The 21,930-nt window shown below is 39.5% G+C and overlaps 1 protein-coding gene across 1 annotated transcript; it reads right to left on the reverse strand.

The window, feature by feature from the left end:
* Positions 1-3,183: 3,183 nt before the first annotated feature.
* Positions 3,184-10,631, reverse strand: glp2r (glucagon-like peptide 2 receptor). The gene is made up of 13 exons (XM_028030211.1): positions 9,778-10,631; positions 8,227-8,326; positions 8,051-8,155; positions 7,468-7,589; positions 7,233-7,339; positions 6,599-6,755; positions 6,331-6,490; positions 5,793-5,853; positions 5,637-5,703; positions 5,265-5,353; positions 4,859-4,997; positions 4,720-4,761; positions 3,184-4,093 (listed from the first exon to the last, which is right to left on the reverse strand). The coding sequence occupies exons 1-13, from the start codon at positions 9,853-9,855 to the stop codon at positions 3,725-3,727; spliced, it is 1,596 nt and encodes a 531-aa protein (XP_027886012.1). The 5' UTR covers positions 9,856-10,631; the 3' UTR covers positions 3,184-3,724.
* Positions 10,632-21,930: the final 11,299 nt, after the last annotated feature.

Genomic DNA, 21,930 nt, shown 5'->3' on the forward strand with positions numbered 1-21,930 from the left:
GGATGGTGGACCAGAATCGCCTTGGAAGCCGTATGGAAGTCTTTCTCCAAGGTCTCTCCATGTAACTACTAAAAATCAGGAGGAGCGTGACAGATGTGATATGGTGTCCTTCAAAATGCGGTGCAACAAAATTTCTTAGTGTCACGTCTGAGCGAACGTTTATTCCTTTCTGCTCGACGTCTTTGTTCCTCATTACAAATGTTGCAGCCTGGTAAGATCTCCCAAGGTTTTAGGATCTTTTGAGATTTGGGAAGATTGGGGTAATTGTCCCCTACAACAGATCTCTTTTTATGGGTCTGGTCTTTTATGGCCGCTTTATTTTCAGTGCTAACTTCCCCAGCCGGGGAAGTTTCTTCAAGAGCATCTGAAAACTCAGTTTGCTGTGGGCTTTCTCCATCCATTGACGTTTGCTTCCCATCGAAAAGATAAACATCATAGTCGGTGTTCTCGTCCTCAGAGTTACTCGTGTCAAATGTGACACCAAGAAATAGTGTGGTGACCACTTTTCTCACTCCAGTGGTTATTAAGTATCCAGCTCCAAAAGATATGGGAAAAAACACAGTGGCCATTAATAGCTTTTCCATTTTAAAAATTGTTGCAAAAGGCAGTGCTACGGTGAAAGTGCTAATGGTCCAAGAGATGCTTGTAGAATACCTGATGTTTTGAGATGGAAGCATTCATAACCCCAGATGTTCTTTGATCTATGACATAGATCTATGTCCTAGATCTATTTTTTTTTAATCATTCTATCATATTTAAAATTTTGAATCATACTTGACTTAAAAATATCTTAAAAGTAACCTGGGTGGTGCACAGAAGGGAAAATGGGTGAGCTACAACAGGAACGACAGTCAGAAAGGCCGGTGCTCAAGAGTTGATTTGCATTTGTATGGCTCCCAGCAACTTCTTTTAAATATGAAAGCCTCACCAAGGCCCAAGGGGACAGGGGTGATAGTGCAACACAGACACAGTTTTTGACAATTCTTCGCAGTTCCCTACAAGTTCCCATTCTGACAAAAAACTCTTGCCGATGGCCCTCAATCTCTTAGCGCACGGCAGTGCAAGGTGTCAATAGCTGTCGGAAATCCCACTTTTCATGCAGTGTGCATTTGTCCAGTTTTTCTCTTTGACAGAGAGATTCTGTCAAAGACTGTAGGGAACTTCCCAGTTTAATAGCCAGAAATTCACAGAAAAAAAGCCCCCCTAAAAAACCTACTTTACTTTTCTTTTGTTGTTGTTTTTTTTAATTTGCACAAAAATTAGAGACTGACATTTTATAAGAAACAGAAGGAAAAACAGAACGCGGTATTTCATGACAATTCACTTGTTTTTATTTGTGCACATACATCACAGTGTTGATATGTACAAACATTTCATAGTTCAGTATGTACAGTAATTACTGAAGCATCACATGGATACAAAGCAAGTTAAAGCCTGCTATATATACTTTAGACCCAGTATTATTCACATTCAAAAAACAAATACATTGTATTTATATGCACACTTCAATCCAGATGACGTGACATTTGGATATATTTCACTGGCCTGCCATATCATAGTTTACAAAATAAATCACCAAAATCAGTATAAAAAGATTAATACTGCTATAAATTTTGTGAGAGATAGGAAAGTTTGTTGCGTAAACCTAAACACATCAACATTAACATGATAATATTTGGCTAAATATATGAAATTGCTCTTTGAAGATGGTTTTGGCTTTTTTGCCAACGAAAACATGACAGAACTATTTTTTAGTATCTGAGAAATAGCAACAAATAAAACCCTGAAAATGTAAATACAGTATCATATAATGTGTTTTGTGACACCTTCAGATTAGGTTAACTGTAAGAAAACACCAGGATGACGAGTGAACCAAATAGAGTAATTCCCTCACCTTTATTAAAATGACATGCCAACTTATCGTGTTCAAATTATGTCAATAAGTCCACAGGCTAGTGAAATGTATACCACCTCCTTTTTAAGCAGATTTTAGCTACTTAAATTATCTCGAAATAAAAATATTTATATCGCTAGAATACAACGCTAATTAGGGAATATTAACAATTTAGAGTTTCACATCAAACAGTTGCTACGTCTATATTTCATGTTTCTATATTTACTAACGTTGACTGAACGTGGCGGCTGCAATACCTTACCAAATCCGCTGCACCCCTCCAGTGCAGTCTGACTCCATCGAGAATAAACTTTTACATGTACGAAGATGTTTGTTTTTGTGCTTTCCGGGTTTTATACTTGTTTGGAAATTACCCCCGGCTTTCCCATCAGCTGTTCCCCCACGTCAGCGGTCGAAGCTAACAAGCTACAGTTAGCTTGGTTAGCTTCGACCACTTTTAGCGATGCATTTCATTTTCCTAAACGCTCACAAGGGATTAAGGAACAATTAACTTCAAAGAACTGAAATTAATAAACTCCAAGTTAACCCTTTACGGTTCCTGTGGAATTTAAGAGAACGGTAACCATATTCATAAAAAAAAGAAGTCAGGAAGCAGCAACTGATTACAGAAGTACTTCTAATAAGTTTTCATTCCTTGCATCAAAAATAACCTACCCTATGGTAGTTTGGAGATTATAAAGAAAAACACTTTCATTCTACATCAGTTCACTATTATAGTAACAATTTGAAGGAATGTCGAGTCCATTTTATCACAAGAACGCCCAGATTAAATTCACGGAGAATTCTGCATTTAAATTATATGAAGGCAGAATAGTTTGGCTTGTGGTTGTGAGGAACCTCTATGCTTTTTCACATAAACATAGAAGTACCAAAGGAGGCAGCGTTGATCCAAAATATAGAAGACTATGAAATACTTTAGCACATAAGAGTTAACGTAAATTATAATGCGACGATAATTCACAGGAAAATGCAAATTATCTTCACATGATCAAAAATCAAGAAAAAGAAGGCAAATTACAAGTTTTTCTATTCACAGAAGATGATGGATGCAGTATTTGTAGGGGTTACAGCGATTGGTACTGGGTGGAGACTACATGAGGCTTTGAGTGAATCACTAGAAGGAGCCAATGAACACCACGTTTTTCACAGATAGGCTGTCTTCCATATTACCATGAAGTTATACCATAAGTTCTGCTTTCCTTTCCTTCACTCCCTGTGTTGAAATCAGTATTTTTGCAGAAAATGACAAGGATTCAAAAGCACTTTTCACGAGCCAAGTCCGAGATGCTTTTTATACTGTCTCTGTGTGACCTTGGAAAAGACCATGGCAGCATTGGAGACCTGCTGCTGTTGCTCCTCAAAGCCGATAATGGAGGTAGTCGGAGAGCCGAGTTTGCGGTAAAAATGCGATGGAAGTTGGGGTTTGGAGCAGCGTTCCATCGTAACCAGTGACACAGATGTCTGTTGCTGGTTTGGCAATTCCAGCTTCTTTAAGGTAAGTGTCAGAGTAGGTGGTTGGCTCGAGTGGCTCGTGAGTAAAAGTCTTTTTGGCTGCATCACCTATCCATTTTGTGCACAGGATTAAACCTAGGGTTGGAATCTTTATCACAACCCCCAGAGAGATATAGGCAAATAAATCCTTGCCACATAAACCGGAATTTCTTTTTTTTTTGTACAGGTAATACAAGTCTCTGTAGAACAAGCTGCATTTCTAAAACCATTTTCCCATCCCCTGAAGTTGGCTCATTCTACTTGGAGAATACATTCATTGTCTGCACATCAAATTTGGTTGGATTTTACCAACTGAGTTCAAAACTGACTCTCTTCCAAAATCTCCTCCATCGTCTCTCCCAGCGTCATCTCACCGTCGCTACTGGAAAGACTCTTCCTGGTAAGAATGTCGAGCCCTGCTGAGTCGTAGCCCTCAAGTTCCTGGCCTTTAAGTGGCCAGAGTCCAAGAGGCCTACTTCCCGCTTGCACAGCCACCTGGAGGAGGTGTGGGCGAGCCGTCGAAATGGGGCCTTCGCCATAGGAGTCAAATTGCCGAGAGCGCTTCCTGTGCTGCCGCCGAGTACACTTCCAAAGGTGCTTGAGATTTGCTCCTCGAAAACAGGTCCGGACCTTGAAATGGTTTGTGAACAAAAACAGTTGCCAGCGCTTTTTCAGCTCAGTTTGGACCTACAAGAAAACAGCATTACATGTTAACTGTCGGTACAGTACTACGCCATGGTATTCGCTGCAAGTTTGAGTCTTTTTCCATAACTTATTACTTAAGCAGCGAGATTTCTCACTAGTAAGTTTGATTACGGTTTTGTAGCTGTGTGCTTACACAAATTACATTTTTCCATAGAGAGTAGCCCTGCCTCTCCCATTAGAAGTAAGCTACAAGCTTTCACAGCGTAACTTAAAGTTTTTAGAGGTGTAACAGGACATTTTAGATCTCTGGGAGAATTATGACGCATTTGGCTTCCCATATGTCTACCCCTTGCACTCCACTGAAACCACTGATCACAATCCAGAACCGTTTTCAGACTGTTGATTACAAACTGTTTGGTTGGTTCTAAGCTCATGTCTGTCATTATTATTATTAGCTTTAGTGTGGAAACTTTACCAACTATCCTGGCGGATACCAAAATGAAAGAAAATGTGGTCTTCTGTCTATTATTTTTAAATATTTGTTTATTACCTTTATTTTCACCATATAATTGCGTCCACCAAACTGATGGCAGATTGATACATGCACTGTTACACTCAACCTAATTATTCCTTCCTCATATAGAACAATACTGTGACCAAAACCATACCTCTCCATTAGCAAAACAGTACAGCACAGCAACCAAGAATCCCTGAAAAACACATGGAACAAATTTTAGAGCGTGATGATGTTGGTGAACAAAACCAAAATGAACACCCTGTGTACAAATATGAATGTTTTTGTACTACCTGGAAGGAACTGAGGGTGAGGTTAATGAAGTTCCGGGCATAGCGGCTGCTGCCTTCCATACATTCATCTATTAGCACTGTGAAGACCACTTCATGGATTCCCAGCAGGGGAATCAGCACCAACGTTGCCCTGGCCAAACTGCAAGGTACAAACAGGCCGATCAGATTTATTATAATTTAGCTAGGCAGAAAATACTGCAGTAGAAAAAGGAAAGAAGTTTCTGAAGTATGTACACTGGTTTTGTTTGCTTGGTGACATTTACGCCCACAATTTATGGGTGTGACATTTAAATTTGTGATGTGGGATTAACATTTTACCAGTATATTTAAATCAGGAACCTACAAATGTTGGAGCTAAATGTCAACGTCAAACTTGTCCCAGAGTTGGCTTCAGCGGCTTGAGTACCTGTATCTGTAGTCGGTGAATTTCACCTGATCGGCTTTCAGCTTCGACAACAGCAGCATCAGAATTTTGATGAATATGAAGAAAATGACCTGCATAAACATATTAATGGTACATTTCAACGCATCGCATTGGACTGGAGTGTAAGATGACCACTAACGTCAAACATAACAGGTAAGACGCCTTTATTAGCAAAAGAAATAGTAAATATCAAATATGCTTGTGACTATAGTTGCATCACCACATTGTCACGTGATTCTCCTTTATAGCAACCATCCAGATTGAGCAATGCATTGTTCAATCAAACAGAAATCTAGTTGATATCAATTTCTGAAGTCAACTTGACCACAGAGTGGCCTGAGGAACATCTCTTACCAGCACTGATAGAGTAATCGGGCCTCTTATTATCCACCAGAACCATCTGTTCATGATTGACCAGCACCTTGAGAGTGAAAGAAGCGCTAAGTGTGAACAGAGAGCATGTTAATCGGTTCAAGGAGAAACTTGGACTCCATGTGTTTAAACACTCACCCCGTGTTCTCATACAGAATCTTAACCACGGTCCACGGCGTCACGAACAGGACGGGAGTCCCTGGAACATGACAGAAGCGAGATATGCTGTTCTCCCCGAGTACATCAGCATTTTAAAACTGTTATTTCTCAGACTAATTATTTTTGAAAAACCTAACCATTTATACATGACAGAAATAGCTTAGAATTGGATCTCAGAGGATATAGATATGATGTCGATTCTGTTACAGTGAAAATATTTTTGTTTTTAGTTGTGTTTTTACTTATAAGTGATTGTATTCAGTAATATGATCCTTTATACAGTGCCTTTAAGAAAATGTCTTAAAGGCACTCATCATCATGAGTTCCTCCAGGCGTAACAAGGTGTAAATTCAGGAAGGCTCTTTGGGTGTTCAACCAATGGACCTTCCAACAACACAATTAGGGTGATTTAAGGAGCCCAATGACACCAATTGTACATAGTAATTACACAACTTTTGACAGACATTTTTAAAGCCTCGCTTCCCCGTAACAAAGTCTGCATGCGCCCATGACTTACCCCATCCTAGCAGAATGTATTTCTTCAACAGGCACCTCTTGGTCAGCACCGCAGTGAAGAGCAGCGTGTGAAGGAAAATAGCCTCCACCAAGAGCCAGAAGTAATTACACGCCACAAAGTACTCCATGCACACTTTGGAGACCTTGCACAGTAGCACTATCTGTTGAGGGAAAAGATCAAGCTGAAGCGTACGCTTTGGACGAATGAGGCAAAAGTTGTTAAAGTTAAACCTGCTTATACATGAAAAACAAGGCAGCGCTGAGAGTACCGCAGAGCTGGAGTAGGAGTTCCACCCCGGGTCGTTCTTGGGCAGGTTGGAGTACATGAGATGGAAGATGATTTCCTTCGAAATGACGGCGGCCGCCCGCAGGATGAATGACACAAACAGGTTCATGTGGATGTAGTTTCTGGTGCAGTGCAGCTTCCTGGTAAGCAGATACGGGAGCATTGATCGGAACTTCCTGCGCAACTTTAACAGCATTAACCAGGGCGCTCGCCGTAAAATAGGAGGAAATGGAAATGATGGAGCTACAGGTAAAACTGTCTCGTGGTTTTAATGTTGTTAGTGATGACTGATCAGCTCAATGGATTTATTAATCACGTGTTGCCTTAGCTCTCCATACGTTTGAAGCGAGTGAATGTGCAGCATGGCCCCGCTAAAACACAAATGAAAATTACAACTTTCATAAATGGGCAAACTTCTTCGAACGGCCAAAATCCTTTTCCCTTTAAAATGACCGTGGTGGGAAAGACGGCTGGTGTTTCTATAACCTCTAATCGAGTGTTTGTTTAAGTCCGCTGTCCTCCAAACCTTCAAAGTTGAGCTAAAGTACCCACTTGTGTAATGAAAATGTTAACTTTATTTTTATGGCCACCGGAGCCACCCTCCAACATCTACTGACCTCAGCATACCCATGAGGAGAGTGGCCAGAGTGAGGGAGAACAGCGACAGGGAATAGCCAATAACAGAGATGAGCCGGAGGGCGGAATGACGCAGCAATTCATCCTCCTAGATGCAAAATACAAGAGACTTAACGCTCAATTAATTGTCATGAAATGGGATTGTAGAGTCATTTGTAAAGACAAAGTGAAATTTGAACTAGTAAAGGTTCTTAAAACAAAGAAAAATCCCACTACCTTGTCTTTAAAGTATTGGTCCTCCTTACATTCAGAATCATGTCGCCAGGGATCTGAGGAGTTCTTCATCTTTCTCCAGCTGCCATTCTCCAAGCATTCCCGATATGCCCTCCTGTTGCCGTCTGAAGCAACAAGAGAAAATGCGCAATAAAAACGGTCAACGTCATTTTTGACACAACAAATTGATGAGGGGCAAAAACACTTTCACTAAATTTCAATGAGCTCTTTAGCTGCTAATGGGTATTTACACAAGTTGTATCAGGTAACGTGTTTAAAATGTTGAAAAGAAAAAACCAAAGGAGTTGGAAATAGAGTACAGACCACTTTTCTCAGTGTTAACATTTAAGCGTAATAAATTTTAGGTGTAGGAAACCCTGAACGTTAGCCAACCTAATGCAAACATAGATTTGAATATTATATTTTATTTTACAGTTTTAAACATCCATTTGCACTAGTGACACTTGTTCCTGAGAGGAGAAAGTGTGGTGATAGATGCGACACCTGAATCAACGGTGAAAGGGAAGCATGGGAACTCAGACTAACAGATTTGTCCTCATATGAGATTAGACGTTAAACACGTTACCCTCTGTGATCCACGGTAAGAAGGGAGGACAGGGGACAGACACATTCCCTGGAGATGAATGGGGCCAGCACACAAACATATCGAAACTTCCTTTACAGTAGTTGCCTAAAAAAAGAAAAGGAACATTATGTCTAGGCAGTCCGTTTGAGATGCATAAATCACCACCATTTGCTCACCACTTGCTGGAAAAGGAGCAGACGTCAGGGTGCTGTTGCAGTTTTGCCAGTACTCCATGCGTTTCGAAATGAGGCTTTCGAGCAACGAGGCTGTCGCTTTCTGCAGAGTCACAGCAAAAGAAGAGAAAATTCATAAAGTTGGGTTTCTCAATGCTTTATTGGAAAATAACTTATTTTTAAGAGGAATTGGATAAAATAGATATGCCTTTATTTTCAATGTCCTAAGGTAACAATAACATGCACTCATGACAGGGGTTTTCATTTTTCTTGCAAAGACCCACTGAAAGGGCAAGGTCTAGTATTAAAGGCTGAAACCTTACTGCAGTCAACATCTAATTTATTTTAATTTACTTGTGAATATCAAAGCAATATATAAAATGTGAAAGGACAAGACATTAATTCCAGTAGGTTGTCTTGTAAGGGTGTAATATGTTATCTTCAGGCAACAACCAAATAGCAAACTCATTTAAAACCTTCTTTATATATACTTTCATATTTATGATTACTTTTACTGTAAAGTGTTGATGCTACTGAATATTTAGCAAGTGGTTATGAAATAAATGTTTAAATTGAAATATATATATACTGTGTATACACATTGTTTTTTAAATTAATTTGATATTTATTCTTCTCTAGCACCAGTAAAGGTTACATATTGGTGAAAAAACACTCAAAACATAAAATGGTGGATCTTTACAGTAGATTTTTGTATCAAAACCTGGACATAAGTCTTTACAGATGTATATTATTTACATAAACATAAAAATGTATTTAAAAATCTGCAACCAACTTCGAAAAAATAGGTGTTACTAATACCCAACAGATCATAAAACATGTTTTTGTCTTTATGGGACATTTCTGTGTTCTGTTTTCCTAGTGTTTTCGTTGACTTATATCGAAATTAAATTGATTCTGCAGTATCTAAATTGGTCCACTAGGTGGGAGTGTTTGACCAGGATGGATTTCACTGGCAAAGGGAAAACTGAGACCAATACTCAGACCATTTACCAAATGATCTGACTTAAAAATGAATGCCAAAAAAAATTTTCCCCATACTATTTGTGTAAATGAGATTCATTATAATTCTGGTTTGTTGCGTTTAACCTGGTTTGATTAAAAATCAAAGTTCCTCTCATATTATGACCAGGCAGTCCTGATTTTCTGTTTTTTGTGAGGTCAGCGCAATCACAGCATCTAAAACTCAAACACTGAGCCTCACTCCGATTTCTGTTCTGCAAGACAGTTTATGTGTGAGCTGATTGATAGAGCGCAACCTGATCCATAACTCGTTGACAAAAACCATTCTGAAAGTAGGAAAAAAACAAGACCTAATCTCTCTCTCTCTGTCATCCATTTTTATTCTTTCAGTCTGACATTCCAATAGGAGATTAAATTTACACATCAATGTGTAGTATAAAGGGAGCTCTTCCACCTAAAAAATGCCTTCCATCTTTTGAAAAGAACCAACAGAGTTAACGAAAGGACTTAAAGATGATTCTTTGGTGTTTTACGTGTCATAATCCAGTTTTAAACGCCTCGTTGGCACACTACCTGCTCGCTGATGACCAGTAGAAGTAGAGAAAGCAGGAGTTTGATCCTCTTGTGCTGGGCTGCCAGCAGGTTTGGCATGGTGCTGGAAGTTCACATATAAAGCAGCTCATTCCTGCTCTCTTCACTGATCCTAATCCTCCTCCGCCGACTCCTCAGGGCCCCTTGCTCATTCCAACTTCCTCCCGGCACAGTGGAAGGTCAAGGTTTGTTTGAACTCGCTTGTTCTTTTGCGTAAAATCCTTTTAAGAACCGGTGGGGGTTTTGGTTGGAGGGTGATCATCGAAAACCATGGCGTGGTGCTCACTCAACCGGGTTTCCAGCTTTAAGTATTAAAAATGTCTTCTGGATCCAAAAATCCATGGAAGGAGTGTTTGAAGGGCATCTGAAAGTGGCTGGTCGCAGAGCAGGAGGGTTACCGGTGATGAAGACCTCATCTTTCCATGAGGAAAAGGCTGTGAAGGCTGTACTCCCTATAGACTCAGCTCAGCTGGGAGCAGACGGAGCGCCTCTCCCACCCTGTCAGCCCCTAACCAATCAAGACAAGTTCCTGAGGGAGCTGCCTGTATAACTGGACTCGCTGCTGTCCAGGAAAACTGGTCACACAGAAGCAAATGATCACTTATAAAACCTACGACTAAAGGTTTACCATTCCAAGAACTACCAACTATTTAAAAAAAATCATAATACAGCCATGCAAGCACCAGTAACTGGAGAGACGGGGAATACACTGAGCTTTTCCTTCTGTTTAACTATCCCACTTAGTTAAGGGGCATCAAACAGCATCTCTGACACTAATGGGGATCTTTGTTTAAGCCAAGTGCACTGAAGCCAAACACAGGGGAGAAAATGGAGGAGCAGAGCGCCAGAGGTGCCAGCACGGAGCCGGATGTCGCGCATTAAAGTTCTTTTACAAGTCAAAGCCTTTATTAATTATGCAGCAGTACATGTAAGATTGTTTGCGAGGAATAAGGTTTACTAATTATTTTTTTGGTTTGTTTTTAGGTGTAAATGTTTGCATATTGATGTCTAAACTAATCTTTTTGTTTCAATTGCAGCTGCACGACAAAATTTGACTTTATTAAATTTTGTGTCATTAAACAAAAAATCTCAACAAAAATGTATTTTTTTGACTGAGGACACTTTAGGCCTAATAATGAATCTCACTCGTATGGTTTGAGATAAAATCAGTGAGATTGTTCTGTTTTTTCAAATATAAATACTGAAAGAACTAAAGATTCTGCTCTACACCTTTATGTATACAGCTTCACTGTTGCCTCTCCAGTTCGACCTGCCGTCTTCGGTGGCCAAACAGATACTTACATTCCTCCATCACCACTACAACTTCTAACATGATGGAAATAGTATTTGATATACTCCTCTTTCTTATAAAATCTATATCCTTTTGTTCACACTTGACGTAAGACTTCTAGTCTTACACCAGGCCACAAAGTGTCTCTCTTTATAAGGTCTGTTGTCCATCTCAAACACAAGCCACAACTGCAGAGTCATCCAGGCCTTTGACTTGTACTATGAACTTGGTATCTACAAAGAGAAAAGAAATGGTGAGCGTACAGTCCCCTGGGGTGATCCTTTGGTCAAAAACTATCTTTTCATCTTCCAAAAAGCCTCATTTTCACCACGAAATTGTGGAGCCCACCACCTATAAAACCGTAGTTTATGGCATAACGCAGTAGCTCAAATGATGCTGAATACAATATAATCTTGACTTTGTACACTCTTCAATGATCCCGTCTCCCTTCTGGAACACCTTTTTGTTGTCCAGCATGTCTTCCAGGTCACTGGTTATCCGTGGTTTACTACTGGGGAAGTATTCCACTATTCTGGAAGTGATGAGGTGTTGTCCACAGAATTTTAAAAACAAAAACAAGATCTGTTTTTCCAAGAGCAAGTCTTCTCTCATAGAATCATAGAGCAGCTTAAAAATTGTTGAAATGTAAATGCAAAGACTGAAGTGTTAAAATCTCCACAACTCGCCACTCACTCATTGGCATGTCATGTCTGTACTTTAACATAGCAACAGGAGTTGCTATGTTAGCAACTCTTGTTGCTAACATAGCGCTTATCAATTCCTACTGTAGATAATATGAATACTTACAGTTAACAGCTTTATATATGGACTGTAAAGACCATGATTCACATCATGTCGTGGATTACGCCATCTTTTGTTGACGAGCACTTCTAATCTTCCTTGCTAACACACTCCCAAGTTGTTAGCAAGGAAATGTCTAAGGCTTCAGTGGCCCTGTACACACGGAGATCGTTTATATCTTTGTAAACGATTAAGAAAAAATGTGTGTTCACATGACAGAATGTTTGACATGCAAAAAAGAACCTAAAGTAACGTTAGCTGACACCAGGGATTCTCTAAAAATAGTCTTCTGTAGCTGTTTAATTTAATTTAAGGACAACAAAACCCTATATAATAAAGGTACACCATTCCTACTGTAAAACATGAAGGTGGAACAATAATTATTTTAGGGTGTGTGAGTGACACAGGCACAAGGAACTTGGTCAAAATTGATGGCAAGATGGAAATAGAAAGTTATCAGAAAACACGGGAGGAAAATGAGCTTTTGTCAACCTGATAAAAGCTGCATATGATGTCGCTGGACTTTCTGCTATAACAATAATTCAGAACACAGGGCCAAGTCGTCATTGGCAAAAAAAACATTGTTTTCTAAACGCAGTATCATTGAGCAGCTTTGGGGAAAATCGCAAACGTGCAGTTTGTGCAAAACAGCCCAAGAAGTTACAGGAACTGGCGGCTTTTTGCCAAGAATGGGAGGATTTACTGAAAAAATTAAGTGCCTCATCTTCAACTATCACAAAAAACGTCAAGTTGCTGTTGATGTCAAAAGGGCAATGCACAGTTCAACATCTATGGTTATGTAACCGTTCAATCAGCGTCATGTGGAAAATTTCTTTTGTCAATAAGATTGAAAAAGAACAAAAACAGTTGAATAAAATGGCTTCCCACAACTACTTACATATAAAACTGAAACTTAAATAATTAATTTTCTCCTAAAAATGTCAATATTTGCCGGGTTATGTTAACCGTAAGATTTGTGAAAACCCTACCGATGGCAGGGCTTTAATACATGGTATTGATTATGTGGAAAACAATCAGCTTCTTCATCAGCTCCTCAAACTGTTCCTGTCTGTGGCTCTAGCTAAGCTCAGTTCATGATATCAGAGACAAACATAACAAATACTTATGACTGCAGGTGAAAATGGAGAAGCAAGGCGATTCAAAAACAAAGGCAATATGCCTGAGGCGTGCGAACCGAAGAAAGATATTTATCTGTAAAGGAATAAACCTCAGCGATGCATCATGTGGAACGGTAATTTAGCTCTTATTCCCCAGTGATAAAGCTTTTCAAAGTTTCTTCTGGAATGAATGTGACAGCATCCACTTCCAGAAAAAAATAAAAAAGATATGGTAATATATATGGCAATCACTTGGGAGTAACGTGGTGTTGAAATTACATTTCTTTGGCTCTGGAAGCATGACAATATAGTGCACCGATTGGGTCATATATCCTCACTGTGTGGCTGAATAACAGAGGTTGAAAATGAGGTTCAGGTTACAGAGAAAATACTGTCCATAGATCAAAAACCTCATAAATCGGAACATTTTAGATAACGGCGAATCATTGTGAGGTAGAGCCATGGCCGCAGGGCGCGGTGACAGATGCGTTCGGTGTGAGGAAGAGGAGTTGACGATCCTTTTTTGCACATTTCTGGGGTTCATAAATCCCGTGGTCAAAGATCAGTTTGACAAAGTTGTGAAAAACTAAGCCGAGAAACAAATTTATACGTCAAGCTCTCACAGCCATTGATGTTAATGTGCATCATAACGTAGTAAGATACATGAATGTCTAGATGGTGACGTAAGTAACGGTGCGGATTTACTTCACGTATTTCAGATGACAAAATTTTTCATTTAAAAGTATTTGCTCTCTCATCTAAATTTAATGAATTAGAATTCCAATCTCTTCTACCGTCAAGGCAGAATCGGCCCAAGGTAGAAGTGTACTAAGCTGCGGCATGGGGCCCCCAAACCATAAAACCTCCAGAAAATCCTTCAATTTCAACACAGATCACTGATCAGAAATGCTAATCGCTATTTATTTACAACGGGAATACTTTTCAGTTCAATTCGATGGTTTTGTCATGGATAAGTTAAAAGTGGAAGCAATTTAGTGGTAGGTGAAGCAAAACCAATGTTGAGGTGCAGAGGTTGCCAACTTTCTATAGAGTCACCAGACCTCCAAACTTCATGTTGCCATTAGATTAGCTGTGCATGGAGAGATTCATGTAATGGGTTTTTATGTCTGAGCTACTTAATTCAAACCTCGCATCACCAAGGACTCTGGAGTGATTAGTCATGCCAGGCTGTCTGGAAATCCAATGGAGGAGTTTAGAGTTCGTCAATTTCTAGGAGAATGGTAATTGTTTGGTTTGTGTCAAGTGTAACGTTTGGTGCAGAGGGGGTTATGTTGTAGAGCCGTTGTTCAGGAGTTGAGCTTAGTTCCCATAGCTCCAGCTAAAAGGATCTCTCAATGCAAGACATTTTGGACAACTTCATGCTTTCATCTCTGTGGGAACAGTTTGGGAAAAGGCCCCTTCCTGTTCCAACACGAGAGGGATATGAATACTTTTCTAAGTGCCAGTATAAGGGGAAGGAAATATGTGGGGGAGAAAAAAATCAGCTGTGACCCAGTGTTTTTAGAGAAATACAGCCAGTTGGGACAGACCTGACGGGACAGGGCATTCAGCAGACAATGCAGTCTGGTCTGCTTATCTGTTCTGACTCTCTTGCACAGTCACAGTCGCAGAGAGGACGGTTCTCTTTGTGCATTTGCTCAGAGCAGTGTCCGGATAATCATGATTGATAATGAAGTGCGTCAATGGAGCATTAGTTGGGGGACACAGACCAATTATGTCATCTTATGGGTTGTTTGTAATGCATATGTGTCTATTTAGAGCAAGAAAAGAACTATGTCATGCTAACTACTAATACACAATTACCTTGTTGACGCCAACTGTAATGTATTTCTGCCTCAGACTGGTCCTTGTTTGAGGATGTAGCACAAGTCCTTTGGGCTATAATCGCAAAGGACTGATTGGAAACTATATTTGGTAGATGGATTTTAGCTTCTCTTAACACATAGTCTAGGTATCTAGGAAAATTTCCTTAGCATCTGAGATAATAAATTGCATGGTGAGTCTTTCGAAAATCAACACTGTTACCCCAGTTTTCACCAACAGTAATGCAACTGAATTTATCTAGAAGTATCTAAGAAGCAGCTAGCAAATTTAAATAAAGGCTTACAGATCTGAAAAGCAAGATTGTTGTGTGCAGTAAAAGCTAACCAAGATGCTATGAACTCTTGGTTAAGAGTCTACAACCAATCTTTAAGAGAGGTTAAGATGCTTGTACTTCCCAGAAATCCAAACTTTAACTGTATTTAGGCAGAACTATATAAATGTATGCAGCCGAATAATTAAATAAGACGGCTACATCTAAATGACAATTCAGTATTTACTGTATGTATCCAACAAAGGTTATTACAGAATTCATCAGTGAGATGAGCCAGGATTTTTCCTGGGAGCGTGTGAAAGGCGTCACGTCGAGAACCCGGAACTGGACTGTAGCAGGCTAAAACATAAACACGTTATTTTTTAATAAGGAAACAATTTTTCTGTGGCTTCTTGCCAAACAATCCAATTTTTTTTTTCACATTTACAAAGCGCCTAATTTATCTGGTTTTATGTGGCTAAAAGTTGATCCGGTCCCTGAGCTGTCTTTTAAGCGTGATAAGGTACTTTGACTGGACCATTCCAATACATTGTAACATTCCATGTAATTGTGCTGCCGAAAGATGAACCTCCTCACCGGTCTCAAGTCTCCAGCAACATTTCTGCCAGAATTTCACAGTTTTTATCTCCATCTTCCCCAAAACGTTGAACAGCTTTCCAACGTGATTTGGCAGTTTGTGTGTTTACAAAAACAGCAGCATCCATTATTACTTCTGCAAACGGTGCTCCGTGTGACGTCTACCCTGTTCTTCTGCAAATGCTGGGCACTTTAGGTTCGTAAATCGTTCACACATAAGTCTGATTTTGGTTGCAGTATTAAGTAGTATGAACGACCATTATTTATTAGTTATTTAATGACAAATAAATAAATAAATCAGAATTGAGCATCAAGACCTGCTGTGTCAACGTAGCCTACTAGTGTTCTGCGATTTACATGCATGTCAGTATTTTGTCTTTTCTTCTATGCACCATTGTGGTGCAACAGAATGTAAAGTGAAACAGAGGAAAAATAAATCTATAATCAATGCTTGTGCACATCAGAGTCACTCAGTTTGTGGTCTCAAAGGGTGATTTACAATGCAGTGAGCTTTTAAATCTCCAGGTGTGGTGTCGGTTTGTTAGCTATCCAAGCTTTTGAATTCCGGCAACGGAGATTTATGGGATAAAAAGTTGCTAAAATGAAAAACCTCATTTCCAATTGTGTCCAAGATCAAGAAAAACGAGAGAAATTCAACAATCACATCACATTTAGATACATGTGACAAGAAAAAATAAAACAACAAAAAAGTCACATAAAATCTTCAGAGATTTTCTCCTTGTCCTTGATGATCAGCTATTTCAACAAATATTACCCTTTGGTCATTTTGATGTTAAAATACCTCCTTTTATTTTTATCTGAAACTGACTGGAATACCTGGGTGTGATCTCGCTTTTGGACAGACAGATGGAACTGTTAATCTGCTTGAAATATTATTAAATAACTTCGCCTCTCTTTCCACTAATCAAACTGACTTTCTGTTATGAACACGGTTACGTAAATCGAGCCTCAGACCCAAACAAACAGCCTGGAAATCAGGGAGTGAATTTTAAGTGAAAGTTGTAAAAAATACAAATTAAAAAAAATAAAAGGTCAGGCGCATTTTGCCCCTTTGGACCACCTGCTCAGTGCTGGTCGCCCGCTTGAGCTAAGGCCGCTCGAAACGCATATTAGGTAAGCGCTGGTCCTGCCAATGTTTATGATCCGCTCTAAATGGGTTAGAAAGTGTTTAGCAGACACGACAGGTGCTATGTGCGAAGTTTAAGATGTTGCGGTTCCGGTGTGTAAACTGTTTGGGTCTCTGATGCCTGCAGGCCTGCCGCGCTCTGCTCTGGTGGGAGAGCCGCGGCCATCTTTCACGTTCACAGCGCCAACATTTCTCGGTAAAGGGGCTGCATGGTGTGAAGACATTAGGCTGCTGTGTTATAATGAAGCAGAAGGACAACAGGAATAATTAATTTGCGCATATATGCCTAAATACCTCTGTAAACATCAGCCAGAAAAATAAAATCTGAGTCCATTTTTAGGTGCAGGAGGAAGATAAGAAAAGTAAAGTTAGTTTTGCCTTATTTCAAGTGTACTAAGATTTTTATTATTATTATTATTAGAAAGTAGACCACAAATACTTTGATAAGATTTTATTTTTTTGCAGATTTAGCGGTGGACACTAACTCTGCCTGCAGATGAATAAACACATACAGCAGCACATGCTAACGTCTTTGCCTTGTGTTTACATTCTTCCCCAGGCGGAGAGAGGAGATGGGTTGGGATCACAGGGGGGCAAATGGCGGCTCTCAGCCGGAAAAACAAACAGCCTGTAGGTCCGCGGAGAATCAGAGGGAGAGAGAAAAAGAGAGAGAGAAAGTAGCCCACCTGGAGCCTGGGGACACTCAGGAACATCCTGTCCACTGGACGGCTTCAGTCAATAGTGGACACAGCTCCAGGCACCACGTCGCTCCGTAGCCAAATAACAGCATCAGGGTAGCATCAGGGCGGTGAGGGGAGGAAATTGATGTCTGATTCCGCGGACAGAAACACATCAAAGCGGCATCAATGATAATTAAATATCAGCTGATTTATTTATCTGCTTTCCTGGAAGTTGGGCTCTGGCAACTGCCTGGTGTGAATGTGACTAATGTGAAGATGGTTTTGTATTTTTTTTTTTTTCTTGGCGGTTGCTAGTGTAAAACCGACGCTAATTAGCAGGTCTTCTATAGCAAACGGTTTCAAATGATGATTTTCTTTTTTTAAAAAGTGGGAAAAATGTCACTAAAATCACTCTGAGGCTGTATTCACATATAGCCGGGTCTTTATAAAAAAAAAAGAATATTTCTGCCATAATGTTGCTATGTTGTAAACTGAATGGGATTAAGTATGGTTTTAATTACGGAGGAAAACTAAAATAGATAATAACCAATGAATTTTTCCTGTGCCGAGGGAACGAGGATTAGTTTCTGTGATATTGTCATAAACAACAACATATGAACATTCAGGAATTGGCAGCACCAGTTGTGTGACAACTCTATTTACAAACTGGAAGAAAGAAAGTATTTTTTTTTTGTCAGAAATAGCTTTTGTATATTTGATACATCTACAAACATTTGTTAAAATAATAATAAAAAACCCTTACATTTTCCATTTTTTTTGGATCAGATATCTCTTGGTATATTCACAAACGTTTCGGGTTTAAAAAAGAAATTTTCTGTATTTTCACAGCATAAAGCAACAACAAAAACATTGACTCAAAGTAGAAAATACCGGAAAAACATTTTTTTAAAAGTCTTTGACAGAAAATTCCTTCACGTTTCTTCGGTACATTTGCCGGCTTTGCCTTGTATTGCATCGAATGCTTTAGCTACGCCCTGTAGAAACACGTTAGCCGTACAAACACCAACCGCAGTGAATTTGACCTGAAAGACCCGATGGAGATAAACGTCCAAGCCGACAAGAGAAATCCACGACTTTGGTAGCTATGACACCACATTTCCTGGTGTGACTCATTAGGGACACAAGGAAGGTGAATGTGAAGCTCAAGAATATTGGAGGAGGAAATAAAGGGAGGGGGAGACATAAATATACGCCTCACACAAGCTGGTACTTTTCCTCTGGGTTTCACTATCATACTATAGGGTGTTGCTGGTATATTTTCCACACACTTTTTCCATAAATAGCTGAGGGCACTTTTCAACGGCCGCTGCTGGACAAAACATTGGCCAATGAAGCTGTTAACAAGGCCGTGACACCCGGCTCAACCCTCTAATACTCTTTCGGCAGCCCCACGCGTCCTCGGGGCTGACGCGGTGATCGATGCCTCTCATCCGTCCAACCTGGCATCCGCAACACCTCCGCTCCACTTTTTCCTAAATATGCAGCAGTCACACGTAATCCCAGATTCATATTGGTAACATGTGAGAAGAGGCAAACGCTAGAGATGGCAGGGTTGGAGGGATGAAGAGGGGTGGAAGTAGAGAAGACGAAGGGGAGGAACGGGGGTGAGGGAGAGCGATGTCAAGCGCAGATTTATCGCCCATCTACATTCTCCCAAACACACACTCAGCACGGCAGAGTAAACACAGGGGGCAAAAGTCTCCTAAATAACCCCACATGCAAGAACATGGAAGCTTTCCGTTGATTATTTTTAGTCGTGTTATTATCGTCACATATTATTAATATGTAAACAAAACACAGACCGGCGTCGCTTATGAGCTCATTGACATTCGAGATGATTTGTTATCGATCGCCGTGGATCTTTTTTTTTTTTTCCCAGTAGTATTGAAAGCGATTTCGATCAAACATCTTTGTTGTTTATGTTCGAGTGGCAGGTTGGAAAACGTCTCACAGCAATATGTGCAAAAGTAAAGACACCCCTTATTGAACTTTTCCTCCTTTGGTCACATTTCAACCACAATCTTCCATGTATTTTTGGGGCATTTTAACCAACACGATTCTGAAGTTACATTTTCCTTCCACCACCTTTAGTGGCGATTATACTCTGTCTTTCGGGACACGTCTCCATCAGTGTTGGACTTGCGCAGACGGAAGATTTTGCTCATCGTCTAAAGTTAAAATCAGACCAAACTATTCTTGTTTTAGGTTAGTAAGAATTATCAATATTGTTCATATTTGCTGATTGCCAAAAAACTTAGTCAGAACAATTTTTTTTTCTTCTTTTGATTCAGAAGTTTGCGTATGTTTGAGTAGTATCAGTACAAAATGTCTTTTAAAAAAAAGCTTTTTTTTTTTTTTTTCCAGAAGCTTCTCACAGTAGTTTGCTGGACCAGTCCTGGTCCAGTCCTGGCCAGGTTTGTAGGCCACCGCCATGTTAGGGGTGTCAGTTCTTTGGCATGTTTTGAATCTGGGCTACATGGGTTCAACTTTACTGTCTTCTGATTGGTGGTACTGTGTTTATGGCCGTTTTTCAACAAGAGCATGTTTTCTGAACTTTTCCAGAAAAACCAGACCATTGGGACGCACCAAAAAATATAAAATAAAATAAATTAGCTGTTGCATCTACAACTATCAAGAAATGTTTTGCAGAATGTTGACTATAATCAACAGGGTGTGCAAGAGAAGGTGAGAAGTTCAGTTCAGCATGCAAAGAGAGATCCATGAAATATCAATTCTAATGAAAAACATGATTTCTATGCTGGTTTTTTTTTGTGGTTTTTTTCTTTAGCGTTTCTCAAATTCAAAAGCGGAACATTTCGTCCTCATTCCTTTCAGCTCTTTCAAGCTTGGGTTTTGTTTTTGCTAGGCCCGGCAGACAACGATCAAATAGTTCACGTTTCAAACATTTATCTGCTTCACCCGTGGCAGCTCAGCGTACACACACTCCACGCTGCCGGACGTTTTCTTGGCGCGCGCCGCTTCATCCCAGATGCGTTCGCTGCGTTTTGTTTGTCCCTGAGGCTCACGCGTAGGATGACGACCCACCAGAACGCAACGAGAGGCCGCTTCCGGGTCAGACACGTCCAACACGCGCGTTAGCAAACGAATCATTAGGTTGTGATTGGTCCAGGCGCTTCACTGATGTGAGCTTTAATAATAATTATGTCTCAGATTTCCAGGTTTATGAAGCCAGGTATTAATCTCTATTATCCACTAGAGTCCAGGGGCTGAAATTGTGCTTCGGCCTCCGTAAGGGAGCCCAGTTGGGACATAGGTAGTTTTTTTGTGTGAGAAACTGCAGAACAACTGAAAACATTTGAGTATTTTCAGTAGTAAATTTGTCAGTTTAAATGTTTGTACTTAGAATGAAATAGGAGAAATTCCTGTTAGAATTAAGAGGAAATGTGGGAAACAAGTAAATAATCTAAATGAACCAAAGTATCTCCAAACCCAAACACCTCAGACACAAGCATAAAACATAAAGTTACATAAAAAGTCTCTCTTGAGAATTTAATTAAAATTCTCCATTTAAAGGGGGATATTTTCGATCTAGAAAAGTCTGGCAAAAATTTTCTTCCAGCTTTTATATTTATTTCCTTTTTAAACGACAGAAATTTAAATGCAGCAGGTTTAACATTGATTTAAATTACATTATTTTTGATTTGCCACTTGTTTGATTAGTTTGTTTTAATTAAATAACTTGAGTGCAAACCTATTTTTAAAAAATGAACAAAAGAGCAACTTCACTACTTTTTGGACTGTAAATAATTTAAGCCCGAGGCTGAAGTGAACCTGTGGTTCTTAGACTGGGTCTAGTCAAAGCAACAGCGTGGAGCTGCTGCAGTTTGGACTTCTAACAAATAAAAAAAAGGACACAAATTGTGCTTTAATGAATTTATTACATGAAAATATTACATCACTATAATTACTTTTGCAAATACAAGAGTTACAGAATTTTAAATAAAGCTGGACTAAGTTGGCTCTGACTCTAGCAAAGCTATGAAATGTTTTGCTAGATTTTCAGCATTTTGTATTCAATTTGTTTTGGGATTTGTGAAACGTATAAAAAGGTATTATAAAAGTATATCAAACTGAATAGATTGTGCTAAAAATGTTCAGAATGTGAAAAAAACTCCTGACTAAAAAAAAAAAAAAAGGAAATTTGAGTTTAAAATAAATGTGAAAGCTTAACCAAAACCAAATGAAGGTGGTTGCCACTTATTGAGAAGATGATCTTCTCACAGATTTACCGCCTTCAGTATCTTTCACAAAAAAAAAAGAAAAGCAAAGCAAAAGGAAGCCGACGACAACAGCTCAAGCATCGGTGAGATCAGCACTTAAAAATGTCCCTTCTTCCTTTGCGCACACAAATATGGAAGAAAGAC

This window comes from Xiphophorus couchianus, chromosome 10 (genome assembly GCF_001444195.1).
Source record: "Xiphophorus couchianus chromosome 10, X_couchianus-1.0, whole genome shotgun sequence".
NCBI classification, from domain to species: Eukaryota; Metazoa; Chordata; class Actinopteri; order Cyprinodontiformes; family Poeciliidae; genus Xiphophorus; species Xiphophorus couchianus.